Below are 16,761 nucleotides of genomic sequence, written 5' to 3'. Positions count from 1 at the left end.
AGAGCGCTTGCCTAGCAAGCACAAGGCCCTGGGTTCGGGCCTCAGCTCAAAAAAAAAAAAAAAAAAAAAAAAAAGAGACTGATATTGGGCATTCAGTTTCCCCTGAACCGATTTTGACAGTTTTCTCTACTGCCCAGTAACACCACTCCTTTGTATCTTACTAAACAAACCAGTTTTACTGCCTGCACATTAAACCTGTTCAGCTATGTCCACACGGCTGCTTGATATGCAGGGTCAAAACTGGCCTGAAAATATACCGTACCAGCAAACCAGCTTTCTTTTTCTTTCTTCCTTGTTTGTTTGAGACAGGGTCTCACCATGAAGCCCCTGCTGACTGTGAACTTTCTGTCCTCCTGCCTCAACCTCCCAAATGCCCGGATCACAGTCGGACACCACCATGCCAGCTGCCACAGAGCATTTCTAGAATTCCTACCTCATTACTCCCACCTGTGGGTCCCACCCAACAGGCCAGCAGGCGTTGAGGGTAGGGCCCCATCTACCCATCCTCTCTACTCTGGCATTGATGGCCCGAAGGCAGTGAGTGATGCATCCGGGAAGCTGCTGAGCTCTGGACACCCTCCTCTGATGGCTCTTCCCACGCTTTCCTCCAAATTCCCCTCTTCAGTAGAAGTAGCAGAACCTGTAGTGCTCTGGAGGACTGTCTGGCCCTCCTCGCCCACCTTTCTTGTCCCGTCTCTTTCCCACTGGCTGTCTCTATCTCCCAAGGTGTTCTAGCCCTCACCACGGCAGGCAGGACCTTTGCACATAACTCTCCCTACCTAGCCTCTTTCACCGAGCTTACATCTGGTCATCTTTTGTGATGGAGGACACTTCCTCAGGGAAGCCCTCCAGGTTAAGCCTCTGATTGGCCATCCACATACAGCTTGGCTTCTTTTTTGGCACTCACTTGTGCTTTGATTTACTAGACTGGCTGTCTGATTAATGTTCCCTTTCCCGTTGCCGACTTTCAGATTCACAATACCAGAATTAATGACCCTGATACAAGACCTCATTCACTGTGCCCCCAGAGCCTAAGATATAGTTGGTATGCAAATTTGTTGGTTGAATGAATATTGTTGCTGTTACTGTTCCCCTAAATCCTTCCTTCGATATGGGAGGGTGTGTGTGGAGATATACTGCTCAGATCTGTTTTCAGAGGGTAGTCATAAAGCCAGGAGTAGTGGAGCACATCTGTAATCCCAGCACTTGGGAGGTCGAGGCAGAAGGATCAGAAGTTCAAGGCCATCCTCTGCTACATAGTTCGTCTAAGACTATCGAGGCTAGAATTTCGTATAACCCTGTCTGGGACTGGCATGGTGGTGCAAGCCTTTGGTCTTAGCACCCGGGAAGCCAAAGCAGGAGGATTCTGAGTTCAAGGCCAGCCTGGTCTACATGATAAGCTACAGGCCAGCCAAGGCTACATGGTAAGACAAAACAAAACAAGAAAAAAAAAACTGTCTGGAAAAGGTTGGGCAGGAAAGGAAGGGCAGTGTTCAGACCTGTGCTTTCAAATCACTGCAGTGTTCCTGGTCGCATCTGCTTGGGCTGCCTCCAGCTAAGGACCCATGGGGTTGCTGGTGGGACAATGTTGTCCAAGGCAAATGGCATTAGAGACAGGACTCTTCTACTGGGCACTGTGTTCTCCGGGGGGGGGGGGGGGACTCCCGGGGGGCTCCCTCCCATTGGTCTCTCCAAGACTGCCTACTGATGCTTGCACTCTGCCGCCTCTCAGCGGCAAGTTCACTCCCTCAGGAGACTGAGTCAGGAGCCTCGTGAGTTTGAGGCCAGCATGGGCTATATAGCAAGACTCTGCCGAAATAGACAGACCAAGGTGGGGAGGGAGAGAAAGGGAGGCAGGAAGGGTGGAAGACGGGGAGAGAGAGAGAGAGAATAGGACAGACATTCATGTCATGCCTGTAATCTCAGTATTAGGAAAGTGGAGCAGAAAGATTACCATGAGTTCGAGGCCAGCCAGAATCACATAGGGAACCCGTATGTCGAACTAATGAACAGATGAACGAACGGAAGAACAAATATTGACGTGGGGGAGGGGAGTGCCGGGAACAGGGTACTGTCCTCAGTACTAGCTGGACCCCCTGGAATTCACGTCGGGCCTGCACTCAGGAGATGAGGCAGAGCTTTGCCGGTAGAGGGCGCCGGAGGGAGCCCTGTGGGCAGAAAGTGTTCTCGCCCGTGTGTGTCCTCTGGTGATCATCACCCCAGCCACAGGGCGGAGTAGCTGTCAGCGCCCCCGAGGCCCCTGCAGCCCTCCCGAGGTAGAGGCCGCCCACATTGGACCTCACATCCGCAGATGCCCTCACCGGCCACCTGCCTCAGCCCCTGCAGCTGCGGTTGTTGGGCTGCCCATGGCTGTAGAACAGCTGTAGCCGGGCACCCTCCAAACTTCCCACATCCATACTCCTAAGAGATCTGGACCACAGCATGGGGAGCACCCTGCTTCCTTGGGGTTCCTGTCGTGTCTTTGTTACCTTCTGGTGTAAGCTTGATCTCTTTCTGTATTAATCAGACCCTGACATTTTTTTTTTTCTTTTTGATAACGCTGGAAGTTGAACCCAGGGCCTTGCACATGCTCAGCAAGCACTCCATCACTGAGCCATATGCCCAGTCCCGTCGGTCCATTTTAACCACGGTGTAGTTTCTCCGGATGGGACACAGACCGCGCCACCTCCTGCGCTCCTGCTCTCCTCCCCAGGTGTCAGACTAAGGGACTCTCATCCCCCTTCCCCCTCCATCCCCACAGCACAGTCATTGCCTCAGATCTCTTCACGTGACTAATTCCTTCTTGACATCTGTCCCTCAGAGACCCCAAACACGGAAGCTCCCCCATTACCTGCTCCCCAGCTCAAGACCAGCTCTCTTCCGACACACGCCTCCCCCTTCCCCCACGCCGGGATTTCTTCAGTCGCTGTGGCCTCCTTGAAGTTGAGATTAGCAAATCAGATCCCACCTCAAGGTGTTTGCACTTGTTAGTCTATATTTTTTCTTTTGCAACGCCGGAGATAAAACTCGGGGCCTCACACACGAGTAGGAGAGGTTCCCACAAGACTGCGTGCTCCACAGCCTCCATCTTCCCTTCAAGGCTTGTTCAGAAGTGCCACTTCCCTTAAGAGGCTCTCCACCTGCTTCCCAGGCTCCTTCTATCCTGTTTTCTTTGCGGCACTCATCTCCTGCAATTTATCCCAGCATTATTTATTATTCACTTTTGTACTGGCCTCCACAGGAGAAAAGTCTCCTCCGAGGAGCCAAGCACTGTCCTTGTGCTGCAGCATCCCCGGAGCCCGGAATCTGACTACTAGGTACACCATGGTGCTCAGTAGAGACTGGTTAACTGACCGAGTAAAAGAGTGTTTGTTTGCCTTTGCTACTGCCTCTCTTGACTGCCTCCTCTCCTCCCTCCATCCTGCCTAAGGCCCAGCCCTGGCAGACTTCTCCAGGAAACCCTCCGTGACTTGTTCCTGCCCCCATCTCACCGGGTAAGTTTAGATGCCACATACAGCCCGAGGGGAGTTTGCAGGCAGAAGAAAGCAAGCTGCTTTTATTGGAGGGGAGGGGAGGGGAGGAGGGGAGGGGAGGGGAGGGGAGGAGGGGGCTCTGGGCCTCAGGCTCTGCACCAGGGTGGTCTCCAGAGGGCAAGCGGCGGCCGAGTGATGCTGGTCACTTTTTCCATTCTTTCTTCTCGTAATCCCAGTGGGCAGCCAGGCCCTGGATGGGGTTGCTCTTCATGTCCAGGAGGCGCTGGAGCTGCTGGGCTTTCCGTTCATCCGTCAGGGTGACAACCTTCTCAGGGAAGACTGCAGGGGCACCAAGGGTGAGCCAGAGCAGCAGCCCAGGTCCCCACAGCCACTCTCCCTCTGACCCTGGTTTACCGCCACACTCAGGGTCCCCGGCACTGAGGGGTGCACTCCCGGTATCTCCAGGCTCTCCCTCAGCCCTCTGTTTCTGTCTGTCTCTCTTTGTGAATAAGAGTTTTACTATGTAGCTCCTGCTGCCCTAGAACTCACTATATAGACCAGGCTGGCTCCGAACTCACAGAGATCCAGCTGCCTCTGCCTCCCCAGTGCTGGGATTAATGGTGTGCACCACCAGGCTTTCCACTGTTTTTAAAAGCTCGTCCACAGCAGGGCGGCGGCGGTGGTGGCTCGTGCCTTTAATCCCAGCACTTGGGAGGCAGAAGTAGGTGGATCTCTGTGAGTTTGAGGCCAGCCTGGTCTACATAGTGAGTTCCAGGACAGCCAAGGCTGTTACACAGAGAAACCCTGTCTCAAAAAACCAAAAAAAAAAAAAACCAAGTCCGGGGCTTGCTCCCAGCCTTGCCTTGGATTTACTCTTCCTCCCTCAGGGAATCTATTTCCTCACTTGTCTCTGTGATCAATGGCAGACTGCCTTGAAGACTACATGTGCCACTCCCAGCCCCACCATTTCTCTGCTGTGTAGCCTTGAACAAGTTACTTCACCTCTCTGAGCCTCACCCTCCTCCCCTCTCAGGAGTAGGTCCTGTCTGGAGGGTTATGGGAATGGAGTATGAGTACTTGTGAGGTTCTGGGCCTCTCTCTGGCTGGCCAGATAGGAAGTACTGGCTATGGTCTCCCACTAGACAGGAAGGGTGAGGGAGCTCCTTCTGTATCCCGCAGCTGGGTGGGGGGTAGGAGGATTAGGAGGAAAAGGTAGGTCGACACTGTTCCCCTTACACACCAGGAAAGGAGCTAGATGGTGGTGTAGGCCTGTAATCCCAGACTTGGAAAGCTGAGGCAGGAGGAGAAAGAACACAAAGCCAGCCTGGGCTACATAGTGATAATAAATACCAGAGAACTGCATTTAACCCAAAGACTGGACCCCTGGGGAGGGATGTGAGAGACACCTTACCTGTGGACCCTCTTAGCCTAGCCTCTATCTTTGGTACTTAATTTTCCCCCTTTCATTTATTTGTGGGGGTGGGGTGGGGTGGGTGTGCACAACGGAGTACTCATGTGAGCTCTGGTGCATGTGTGGAGATCTGAGGAGGTGGTTCTCTCCCTCCACCATGTGGCTCCTGGGAATTTAACTCAAGTTGAAGGCATGCATAGTGGCATTCATGGTGGCATGCAACGAGCCAGGCCCACCTTAGTTTTTGAGGCAGGGTTTCTCACTGACCCTGGCGCTCACTGCTCAGCTAGACTAGCTGCAGGGATCCTACTGTGTCTGCCTCCCCAGTGCTGGAATTATGGAAGTGCCCCACCATCCCAGCTTCAAAATATTTCTTAGTATTACTATTATTTCATGTGTTTGGGTGTTCTGCCTGCATGTCTGTCTGTGCACCATGTGCGTGTCTAGTACCTGAGCAGGCCAGAAGAGAGTGTCATATCCCCTGTTACAGACAGTTGTGAGCTGTCATGTTGGTCCTGGGAATAAATCCTGGTCCTCTGAAGAGCAGTACTGAAACAAAGGGCTGGCAAATGGCTTAATGGGTGGATGTGCTTGCCACCAGGCCTGACAGCTGACTCCCAGAAGCTGTCCTCTGACCGCCACATTCAATACAATTTTAAAAGAAAGAAATGACCCACCTATAAAACAAACAAATGAACAAACAAAAAAACAACCCACAACCCAGGCATGGTGACTCACATCTGTAATGCCAGGACTCGAAATTTCAAAGCAAGATGATTTGCTGCAAGTTTGAAGCCAAGCTAGGCTCCTTAGTGAGTTTCACGTCAGCCTGGGTGTGGTGGTCTGAATGGAGGCGCATATATTTGAATGCTGAGTCATTAGGGAGTGCCGCTATTTGAAAAGGATTAAGAGGTGTGGCCTTGTTGGAGGAAGTGTGTCACTGCGGGCCAACTTTGAGGTTTCAGAAGCCCAAGCCAAGCCTAGTGTCCCTCTCTATTCCTGCTGCCTGCTGATCTGGATGTAGAACTCTCAGCCTCTTCTCCAGCACCATGTCTGCCTGCATGCCACCCTGACAGTGGACTAAACCTCTGAAACTGTAAGCAAGCCTCAACTAAATGCTTTCTTTTATTAGAGTTGCCATGGTCAAGGTGTCTCTCACAGCAATACAACAGTGACTAAAACATTGGGCTAAAAGTAAGATCTTGAATTCATTCATTTATTTGGTTGGTTGGTTTTTTTGAGACAGAGTTTCTCTGTATAGCTCTGGCTGTCCTGGAACTCACTCTGTAGACCAGGCTGTCCTCAAACTCAGAGACCCATCCACTTGCCTCTGCCTCCTGAGTGCTGGGACTAAAGGTGTGTGCCACCACTGCTCAGCAAGTTCTTGCATTTAAAAAAAAAACAGTATCTGGTATGGCAGTACATGCTTTTAATCTCAGCATGTGAGTTTCAAGCCAAACAAGAGTACTTAGTGAGACCCTATCTCAAAAAATATAGAGATATAGATATAGATGGATATAGATATATAGATAGAGATAGAGGATTCCCAGGAAAACGACATTTCCCAGCTTCTCCTGTAGCTAAGCTAAGCAAGGACATATTATCATCTGTAGCCAATAATACAGGAACTAAAGAGGCTGGACATGGAGAGCCCATCTTGTACATCAAATGCAAGCTTCCCTTTCTGTTAAGTGTAACAGAGCAGAGGGTCTGGGAGTGCCCATCCTGGCCAGGATCGTTTCACTGGCCTCTTATTGTGAGAGAGGAATAACCCTAGCTAGGAGTGGTCATGCACACCTAACCTCAACTCTCAGGAAGGGGAATCCCAAGTCTGAGGCCAGCCTAGCCTGCATAGTAAACCCTACTTAAAAAAAAAAAAAAAAGAGCCGGGCGGTGGTGGCGCACGCCTTTAATCCCAGCACTCGGGAGGCAGAGCCAGGCGGATCTCTGTGAGTTCGAGGCCAGCCTGGACTACCAAGTGAGTTCCAGGAAAGATGCAAAGCTACACAGAAAAACCCTGTCTCGAAAAACCAAAAAAAAAAAAAAAGAAAAAGAAAAAGAAAAATGGAGCTGATCACAGTGGTGCCCACCTTTAGTCCCAACACTTGGGAGGCAGATGGGTCTCTGTGAGTTTGAGGCCAGCCTGGTCTACATAGTAAATTCCAGGACAGTCAAGGCTACATGATAAGACCCTGTCAAAAAAAAAGGAAAAAGACAATAGATTCATGTCTTCCAGCTGTTGAAAAGTATGCTAAAGGGCTTGAGAGATGGCTCAGTGGTTAAGAGCACTGACTGCTCTTCCAGAGGATTTGAGTTCAATTCCCAGCACCCACATGAAGGCTCAAATTGCCTGTAATTCTAGTTCCAGGAGTTCCTAGGCACTCATGTATGCATACTCCCACATAAGATAACATACACAATTAAAAAATAATAAAAGTAAATATTTTTTAAAAAGAAAAGAAAAAGAAAAGCATGCTAAGAAACACATGGTTAATATGCAGCAATCAGAAACGCCACTATTCATGCACCCACTTGGACCTATAGCCTTCTCATTAAATACTCACAAGAGCCCAGACAGAGAGTTGGATGTTATTATTCCCATTTTGCAGAAGAGAAAACTCATACCCAGAGAGCTAACCTCCCTACATTCCCCCTAGCTGGCCATGTTCTGTTCTTGACGATCCCTCTGTGGACACTTCAGAACCCTTCAGGAGAGTCCTAATATGGACCCCTCGAGAGCTCAGCCAGTGACTTATGGGCACAAGAGCGTACACTGCCTACCGTCAAGTGACTCATCCACTCACCATAGACCCGCTGCCACCAAATCACCAGAGCCGTGAATCCGATGAAAAAGAAGACACAGCCCATCACCGTCTTCCATTCGTTGGAGCGATGGTTCATCTCTGCGAAGGTTTCTTGGAACTGGAGCCGGTACACTGGAGGCAGGCAGTGTGTGGAGGGGACTCATGCAGATCCACGCCCAGGACCCTGGAGCCCGCTGCTGGCCCCTGACCCCCTTGGCTGCCCCTTCTTGCCCCATAGGCTGTTCACTCAGCCTCTGTGTTGTAGAATATTATTTCAACTGGGCAAAGATGTGTTATATTTGTTCACGTTGCAGAATATTGCTTTAACTGCGTAAAGGTGTGTTGCTTTTGTTTATGCTGCATTTGCTTAATTATGTAAAACTGTGCTGCATCTGTTTCACCTGGCCTGCCCATGGCACCTGATTGGCCTAATGAAAAGCTGAATGGCCAATAGCAAGGCAGAAGAAAGGATGGGTGGGGCTGGCAGGCAGAGAGAATAAATAAATCAATCTAGGCTCGAGAAAGAAGGAAAAAAGGAACGAGAGAAGGAAGAGGAGAGAATGAGAGAGACGCCCTGGACCAGAAGCCAGGCAGACACCAGTCAGCCAGACACGAGAAAGTAAGATACACAGATGTAAGAAAGGTAAAAAGCCCCAAGGCAAAAGGTAGATAAAGAGAAACAGGATAATTTAAGTTAAAAAAGCTAGCCAGAAACCTACCTGAGCTAGGCCAAGCATTCAAAGCTAACGATAAGTCTCTGTGTCACGATTTGGGAGCTGGTTTGTGGCCTAAGAGAAAAAGCCTGGTACACCTCTGAGTGTGCAAGTGTGTGCATGACATACATGTGCGTGAATGTGAAGGCTAGAAATCATCATCCAGTGTCTTCCTTGATTTCATTCTACCTTGCATTTTGAGACAGGATCTCTCACTGACCCTGAGGCTCACTGATTGGTCTCTACTAGCTGGCCAGGGAGCTCCTCCTGTCTTGGCCTCCCCAGGACTGGGGTTACAAGCAAATGCTGCTATACCCAGCCGTGTTCTGAACTCAGGTTCTCATGCTTGCATGGCAGGTTCTTCACTGAGCCATCTCTCCAGTACACCAGCCCATTCTTTTTTTTTTTTTTTTTTTTTTTTGGTTTTTCGAGACAGGGTTTCTCTGTGTAGCTTTGCGCCTTTCCTGGAACTCACTTGGTAGCCCAGGCTGGCCTCGAACTCACAGAGATCCGCCGGCCTCTGCCTCCCGAGTGCTGGGATTAAAGGCGTGCGCCACCACCGCCCGGCACACCAGCCCATTCTTGTTTGCTTGTGTGTTTTGAGCAAGGATCTCACTCTGCTGTCCTGACTCTGCTTCCCGAATGCTGCACAACCAGCAGATTCTTAAGCACTTACTGCATAAGAAAGCATGGTAACTGTACACAGCGGCTCTTACCCTCATGGAACTTAGGAGGGGAGGAACCAAGTGTTTCAGCAAACATGTCAGGGGTGGGCGTCGGGGAGCTGCCTTCATTAGGGAGACTGAGAAGGCCTCTCCGAGGAGACCTAGGGACCCAGGTTTAGGAACTCAAACAGAGAAAGGCAAGTTGAAATTAAAACAAAGTCAGCATGGTGTGGTGGCTCGCACCTTGGGTCCAACGCTGCTGAAGTAGAGGCAGCAAATCTCAGTGCCTTCAAGGTCAGCCTTGGCTGTATGCTGGATTCCAGGATAGCCAAGCTACATAAATGAAACCCTTTGTCCCAAAAATTAAAATAAGGCTGGGCTGTGGCGGCCCACGCCTTTAATCTCACCACTCGGGAGGCAGAGGCAGGCAGATCTCTGTGAGTTTGAGGCCAGCCTCGTCTACAGATCGAGTTCCAGGACAGCCAGGGCAACACAGGGATACCCTGTCTCGAAAAACTAAAACATAGCCAGGCAGTGGTGGCTCACGCCTTTAATCCCAGCACTCGGGAGGCAGAGGCAGGTGGATCTCTGTGAGTTTGAGGCTAGCCTGGTCTACAAAGCGAGTTCCAGGAAAGGTGCAAAGCTACACAGAGAAACCCTGTCTCGAAAAACCAAAAAAAAAAAAAAAAAAAAAAAAAAAAAAAAAAAAAAAAAAAGAAAGAAAGAAAAACATAAAATAAAATAAAACAATTAAATTAAATGGCCCAGGACAGGAACAGATGGGGAAGGGCCGAGGTAGGGCAGTATGGCTGAGGAGGTAGGAGGCAGATCCCACAGGACCTGGCTAGCTAGCCCCAGGGAAGGTGGATTTGGGTCCATTCTAACTGAATAGGGATGGTGGATTTCTGACACAGAAGTACAAAAATAAGCTTTTATGTGGCACTTTTTTTATCAGGACTCGCCTGACCTCCCTCCTCCCACTGAGAACTTTATCATCTGCTCTGTAGCGCTCACCTTCGCCAAGCCTCAGAAGAACAAGGACTCTGGTCACCAAAGCAGCCCCAGCGCCTAGACCGCTGGCAGTACACAGAGGCTCTGTTTTCTATCGTTATGTATTTAAAATGATAAAACATTGATTTATTTTGGGAAAGCATCTCACTACACAGCCTAGGCTGCCCTTGAACCCACAATCCTCCTGCCTCAGCCATTCCCAGGGCTGGTATTATACGTCGCCATGCCAGCTTAAACATTTTTTTTCTTTTTTGAGGCTTTTGGTTTTTGTTTTGTTTTTGGAGACAGGGTTTCTCTGTGTATCCTTGGCTGTGCTATAACTCACTCTGTAGACCAGGCTGGCCTTGAACTCACAGAACTTCACCTGCCTCTGCCTCCCAAGCGCTGGGATTAAAGGCTTGTGCCACCACCGCCCGGCTATCATGCCAGCTTAACGCTATACTTTTGCTTAAGTTGTGTGCCTTCTAGCAATTATCAAAATATAGCCACAGCTAGATGCCTGCCTAGGCTCTGGCATGGCTATCAGGAGATGTGTGGACCAGGCCGGTGGCCCACTACCCAGCATGATGCCTAAGCTCAGATCAAGAGTCATAGAATGAAAAGGGGGGACCCAGTGGCAAGAGGTGACAAGGAATGTCTGTGTGCCAAGGGCCTGGTCTCAGGAGGACTTTGGAAAGGATGCTGACCTTCCTTCCTTCCTTCCCTCCCTCCACTTGGTCCTCTTTTCTTTCTTGCTTCCTTCCCTCCTTTTCTTTCTACCTTCCTGCTTTCCCTGTCTCTCCCTTCTTGCAGCCCTTTAAGTGCGTCGCCCATGTGAACAATGCGTCTCTGTACCTTAAATAGCTCCGAAATGGTGTGTGAAGGAAAATGCGTGCTGGCCTGGGTTCCTGGGCAGGACCGTCTTGGGTTGGGCAGTTTGGCTGCCACAGTGAATCTCCACCCAGGCAGGAGCAGAGAGAAGGAAGAAGGTGGGGTGAAGGTGAGGGAGGGGGGACCCAGTGGCAAGAGGTCCAGGGCCCAGTTGCTGTTTGCTGGGAGCACTGGCGCCCTCTTGTAGCTCACCAACCCTCCCAGAGTATGTGGTGTGGCAGTGGTGTGGTCCTGGTGCCTTCTGTGTGGGTCCGAGTCCCGACCCATATCTAGTGACTCTAAGTTATGTGGCCTGGCCAGTGACTTCATCTCCCTGAGCTTCAGTTTCCTATGACTGTGGGACCAGTTGTCGGGCAGTTAATGGTGGGTACAGGGACAAACTTAATATGGTGACATTTGGGTACAGAAGGAAAGAGTGGCCTTCCCTTTCTGATATAGAGGGGAGATGGGTGGAATAGATGGAAGGGAAAGGAGGGAGGAGAAGAGGGGAGAGGGGCGAGGAAGTAAGGGGGAGGTGGGAGAGAGGGGGAGGGAGGTGAGGGGTGTGGAAGGAAGGGAAAGGAGCTAGGCAGAGCACCAAGCATGTAAGTTTAGAGGGCCAGGATGCAGCCTGGCTTGTTCCCACCCAGGCCGGGGCCTGCCTTTGTAGTTGATGCCAGTAAGATGCCCAATGAGGGAAGAAAGTGGGTGAGCAGTGCGAGCTTCTGCCCACCAGTACCCCCTGAAGTAAGAGACCTCCTGCACCCAGCTGTGAAAGGAGGCAAATAGGCTCCAGAGAGCCCACGCCAGCCGAGGGCCACACAGCTTGCCTCCCTTCTTCCCTGCTTCTCTCTGCCCCACTTGGTGACATAAGACCCTCCACACCTGCTCCTGGGACACCCTTCTCCATGTCACTCTTATTCTTCCCCAGACAGACCTTCTGGAGACCCTTCCTGTCTTTTGGGTCTGCAGCCCCTGGGACACATCCCACCCTAGCCACACATCTTGTCTCACAGTGTCAAATCAGTCCAGGTGATTCTCCTCATGTCCCCAGGGTCACTAGCTCCAGACGTGGGGGTTCAGTGGATAAAAGGGTGAGCTGAACTCCACCCACCCCACCGCACCCCACCCCTGTGCCTTCCCCTTCTCTCCAGCCAGAGAGCCTGCCCGGCCCAGTACTTACAGGCCACCTTCTCTGCTTGGCTCAGCTGGGCCCAGCTGCCCTTCTCTTTCTCCTTCAGAGCCCTCTGCTCCTCGCTGAGCTCTGTGCAGAAGGGTTCATCTGGCATGGGATAGGAGCGCTGGGCATAGCAGTCAACATAGGGACTCAGCCTCCGCTGACTGCCAGCTGCGGGTACAAGGGAGGAAGCTGAGTCCCGGCTGCCCCAGAACTGTCTCTCTCTAGCCATGACACTTCTTGCTCACTGTGTGTCAGCTGAAGGCTTTCAGGTGAGCTGGCTCATGAGCCACATGTCGCTCTCAGCCAGACGTGGTCATCTCCATTTGACAGATGAACACACTGAGCCTTCAAGCAAGGAGCACAGTCAGGGACGCAGGTCACCACCTCTCGGCTGCAAACCCTGTGTCCTCTGGGAAGGTCTAAGCCTGAGAGGAGGTCCGGTAAGGCAAAGGCTAGGGGTGAGGAGGGGCTTGAGGAGGGAACTGAGATCCATGCAAACTATAAAGCACCCTGTGCGTGTCTTTACGTGTGCTTCATGGGGCTTCGGAGGCAGCTGGGTTTGACTGCAGCTTGATACTCAACTCACACTGTGCACAGCTGCATCTGAGCAGCCTCGTCTAGAAAGCATGGGTGATAGGTTGCCTCACACCTCAGTGGAAGCTTCCAGATAACACATCCAAAGGTCCTCTGGGGGAAGAAGCGTTAAGAATGTAGCTCAGTGGGTGGAGTGCTTGCCTAGTGTGTAGAAAGCTTGGGATGTGAGGAGATCTGGGTTTGATTCCCAGCACCCCTGAGCTGGGTGGAACATGCCTGTCTGCTCATCACTTGAGAGGACTTGGGAGGTAGAGGCAGGAGGATTAAGAATTCAAGGTTATCCTCAGCTACATAGCAAGTCCGAGGCCAGCCTGGTACATGAGAGCCTGTGTCTAAAAAATAACATAAAACAAGATGAAAGGAGAGAGCCTGAGCGATGACTCGGTGGGTAAAGACAGTTGTGGTTTGGAGGGCCTGAGTTCAATCCCTAGAACCCACACAAAGGTGGGAGAGAAGAGTCCACAAAGCTGTCCTCTGACCTCCAGAACCATGATGTAGCATGCCGCCCCCCCATACATCTTGCATACAAACAATAATAAATTTAAATGACGCCTATACGTCGTGTATACAAGCAATAATACATTTTTAAAACACCAAAGGCCTGGCACACGGCAGTGTTCAGTGATCCTAGGTCCAGAAAGGACGGTTTTCTTCCCAGCCTTCTTCCAGAGGCTTTCCTTGGTAACTAGGCCTGAACTTTGTGCAGATGGCCAGGTTGCCCTGAGCATGATCAGAAAGTGAGGGTCTCCCTACAGGCTCTCCTGTTTGTTGACACCAGAGGCCGAGAGCAGCATCGGAGCAATCCTAGTTCTGAGTCTCTCTCTCTCTCTCTCTCTCTCTCTCTCTCTCTCTCTCTCTCTCTCTCTCTCTCTCTCTCTCTCTCTCTCTCTGCTGGGTTGTTTGTTTGTTTTAACACTCTGTCCTTGTAGCCCCGTCTCTTACCCACAACTATCCTCCTGCCTCGGTCTTCCAAGTGTTAGGGTTGGAAGTATGAACCGCCATGCCCAGCTTTGTTGTCATTTTTTTGTTTGTGACAGGGAGTCAGCCCGCAGGCCGAGCTGGTTTGGGATGTGTGTGTGTGGCAGCCCTCCGCCTCAGCCTCCCGAGTTCCCGGATTGAGGTGTGAGCCACCGTCCTCGGCCTGGGGTGCTGCCCTGTCTCCTATCTAGAACTCTGACGTCTAGTTGTTCATCTGAGAAGCAGAGCTAGCACCGCCTCACACTGTTGTTGCAAAATCTAAAGGGGAAGTGATTGGCATAGCTGGGGGGGGGGGGGGTCCGGTAATGGATCAACAAATGTTATCTTTGACATTATTCGCCTGAGCATCAGGAGATCCCTTCTGCTATCTGGCTGAAATCTCTCCTGCTTTAGACCTCTTCTTCTGACTAGTCCTGGCACCAGGTCTGGAAAGGAGAATTCAGGGTCCTCAACCTTGTAGCACCCTCCTTTGGGGACACAAAGGCCTTAGAAGGCTAAGGTGTGGGAGCTAGGCTCTAATGAAACCCGGAATGAAGGGGTCTACTCTCTTCCTCAGTGGGCTCCAGTTTGCTGGAGGAACTTGGTCCAGGACCTAGGGGCAGGATCAAAGGAGGTGATGCGAGGCAGTTAACGGGGCTCTCTGACAGAATCCTGGAGCAGGGCCGGACCCTGGGTCTGAGCCTTACCAGTACTTCCTGGGCTGTGTGTCCCCCGAGTTCCGAGTCCTCCGGTCCTCATCAGCAGACTCCAGGCAGCTCTGGAAAGCATCTGTGGGGCAGGAGACAGGTGTGGTTCTGCACCACGGGGCTCGCTGGCTGCCCCTCAAGGCCAGATGCTGATTTGCTGGTGGGGTGGAGGTGACCCCTTTCAGCGTTGTCTAATACGTGGGAGTGGATGGGGGCACTCCAGATCTTTAGGGCCCTCTTGGGTTCTCCATCGTTTGAGAAGTGGAAAGTCAAGCCTCTCTCTGGATGAAGTCTGAAAAGTTTGGGACTGGGGGGCGCAAGCTCTGCTGTCAGTCTCGTATCAGCCAGGTTGGGAGCCCCACTAAACTGTCTGCCCCAGAGGAAAGCCCTGAGCCTCCTCCCTGCAGGGCAGTTGGCCCAGGTCTCAGAGCAGATGCTCGGCGGCGTCTTGCTCCAAGGTCTCCTTAATTGACTGTCTACGTGCGTTTTGCCTGCTCCGCTGCAGGAGGAGGGGGCAGGCTGAGCCCTGCCATCACTGGACACGCAGGGTCTGGCATCCCAGCCGCTCTAGAGGCCAAGGACCAAACTGGGTCAGCGGGTGGGAGAGGCGACACATCTAGGAAAAGGAGCAGCCCATCCTCTGGAAAGAGGAGACCCCACTTCGTGGAAAGAGGCAATGCCCAGGACTAGGACCCCAGTGAGGGACCCCAGGAAGGGAGAGTTGTGCGGCGATGGGGCAAAGGCTCAGGGTGGCCACCACCAACACCCCCCGCACCCCCCCTCCCACCCTGCGCGCGACCCTTCCCTCGGGCGGGACTCACCTTTGCAGGCTGAAGGCAGCGGAACGATCCAGAGCTGCCCCGCTGAGTGACTGGCAGGGAACCGCAGACCCGACCGAGGGGACCAGAGCGCGCCCCGCCTCCGCCCGCCACCCCCACGTGGGAACATCCCGCCTCTGTCGCTTGTGCTCGGCCACGTCCCCAGGGAGAAGAGGGAGAGCTGCAGCCGCCCGCCCTGTCCCCACCGGTGCGGGGAGACCTCTGCAGACCCCCAACTGGCAGAGGAGCAGGAGGAGGTCCCTGCTACTTCAACCTTCTCCTGGTCATCCCACCAAGAATGCTCTCTGATTTTGTTTTGAGTCAGGGTTTCATGTAGCCCAGGCTGGACTCGAACTCACTGTATAGCAGAGACTTGGCTACTTCCTGCCTCCACTTCTGGGGCTCTGCATTGTCTTGTCAGCCTTCCAGCCTCCTACTCCAGGCAGCCTTCAAGTACCATTATGGGCGCTCCTTCCGGCCCTCTACGCTGAGGGCGGTGAGGTTGGGGAGAGGGGAAAGCCTCCTTCAGCCGCAGGCTGCCAGCAGTCCCAGGATTCCAGAGGTGGAGGCAGGAGGACCACAAAGTTCAAGGACAGGCTTTGCTACAAAACCCCGTCTCTAAGGAAAGAGAGATGAAGCCTCCTCCTGGATTTTTCATCTGTGCTGGGTGACTCTCAACAATTGGCCTGGTGTCTCTGAGCTTCAGTCTTCTCTCCCATGAGACAGACCTAAGGTTGGTTCCCACCACATCACTGGCTTCAGTACCAGAAAAAAGCTCAGGAACATTTAATGAATAACTACCCATCGACCCAACACTCCGGAGAAAGAGGCAGACAACTCTATGAGCTGGAGGCCAGCCTGGTCTACGTAGCTAGTTCCAGGCCAGCCAAGGCTACATAGTGAGGCACCACCTCAAAAACAAAAAACAGAAGAATTATTTATCGATACTGTGCCAGTGAAGCAGTTTAATCCCAGCACTTGGGAAGCAGAGGCAGGTGGATCTCCGTGAGTTCAAGGCCAGCCTGGTCTACATAGTTCCAGGACAGCCAGGGCTGTGTAGAGAGACCCCGTTTCAAAAAGAGATAAATAAATGAAATAAATTTATTGTGTGTGTGTGTGTGTGAGAGAGAGAGAGAGAGAGAGAGAGAGAGAGAGAAGGGGGACCTGCATAGGCCATAGTGAGCAGGTGGAGGTCAGAGGGTAATTTTTTTCAGCAAATGTTCCTACCTGCTGATGGATTCAAGGCCAACCTGAGCTACAAAGTCAGACCTCTCTAGCCAGTGGAGCTAAGTGTGGTGACAAATGCTTATAAGCCTAGCACTCAGAAGGCTGAGGCCGGAGAATCACATTGAGTTCAAGGCCAGCCTGGACTACCAGGCCAACAAGGGCTATATGGAAAAATCCTGCCTCAAAAAGAAAGAAAGAAAGGGGAATGGGGATTGGGGGGCAGGGAGATGCAGTTCAGATGAAAAATGCTTGCCCAGCATAGACAAGGCTCTGGATTTGATGCCAGCGCTCAAAGCAAAACAAAACATTTCTTTTTTTCTTTTTCCTTCATTCCTTCCTTCTTTTTTTCTTT

At 51.8% G+C, this 16,761-nt stretch overlaps 1 protein-coding gene across 1 annotated transcript; it reads right to left on the bottom strand.

Moving 5' to 3' along the window:
• Positions 1-3,580: 3,580 nt before the first annotated feature.
• On the bottom strand, positions 3,581-15,299 carry LOC128101956 (cytochrome c oxidase subunit 4 isoform 2, mitochondrial). Its single transcript, XM_052725418.1, has 5 exons — positions 15,186-15,299; positions 14,365-14,446; positions 12,110-12,274; positions 7,689-7,820; positions 3,581-3,812 (listed from the first exon to the last, which is right to left on the bottom strand). The coding sequence occupies exons 2-5, from the start codon at positions 14,444-14,446 to the stop codon at positions 3,676-3,678; spliced, it is 516 nt and encodes a 171-aa protein (XP_052581378.1). The 5' UTR covers positions 15,186-15,299; the 3' UTR covers positions 3,581-3,675.
• Positions 15,300-16,761: the final 1,462 nt, after the last annotated feature.

Source organism: Peromyscus californicus, unplaced genomic scaffold (assembly GCF_007827085.1).
Source record: "Peromyscus californicus insignis strain IS unplaced genomic scaffold, ASM782708v3 Scaffold_7__1_contigs__length_154581171, whole genome shotgun sequence".
NCBI classification, from domain to species: Eukaryota; Metazoa; Chordata; class Mammalia; order Rodentia; family Cricetidae; genus Peromyscus; species Peromyscus californicus.
The sequence above is the reverse complement of the archived record's forward strand: the minus strand, read 5'-3'. Positions and strand labels throughout refer to the sequence as shown.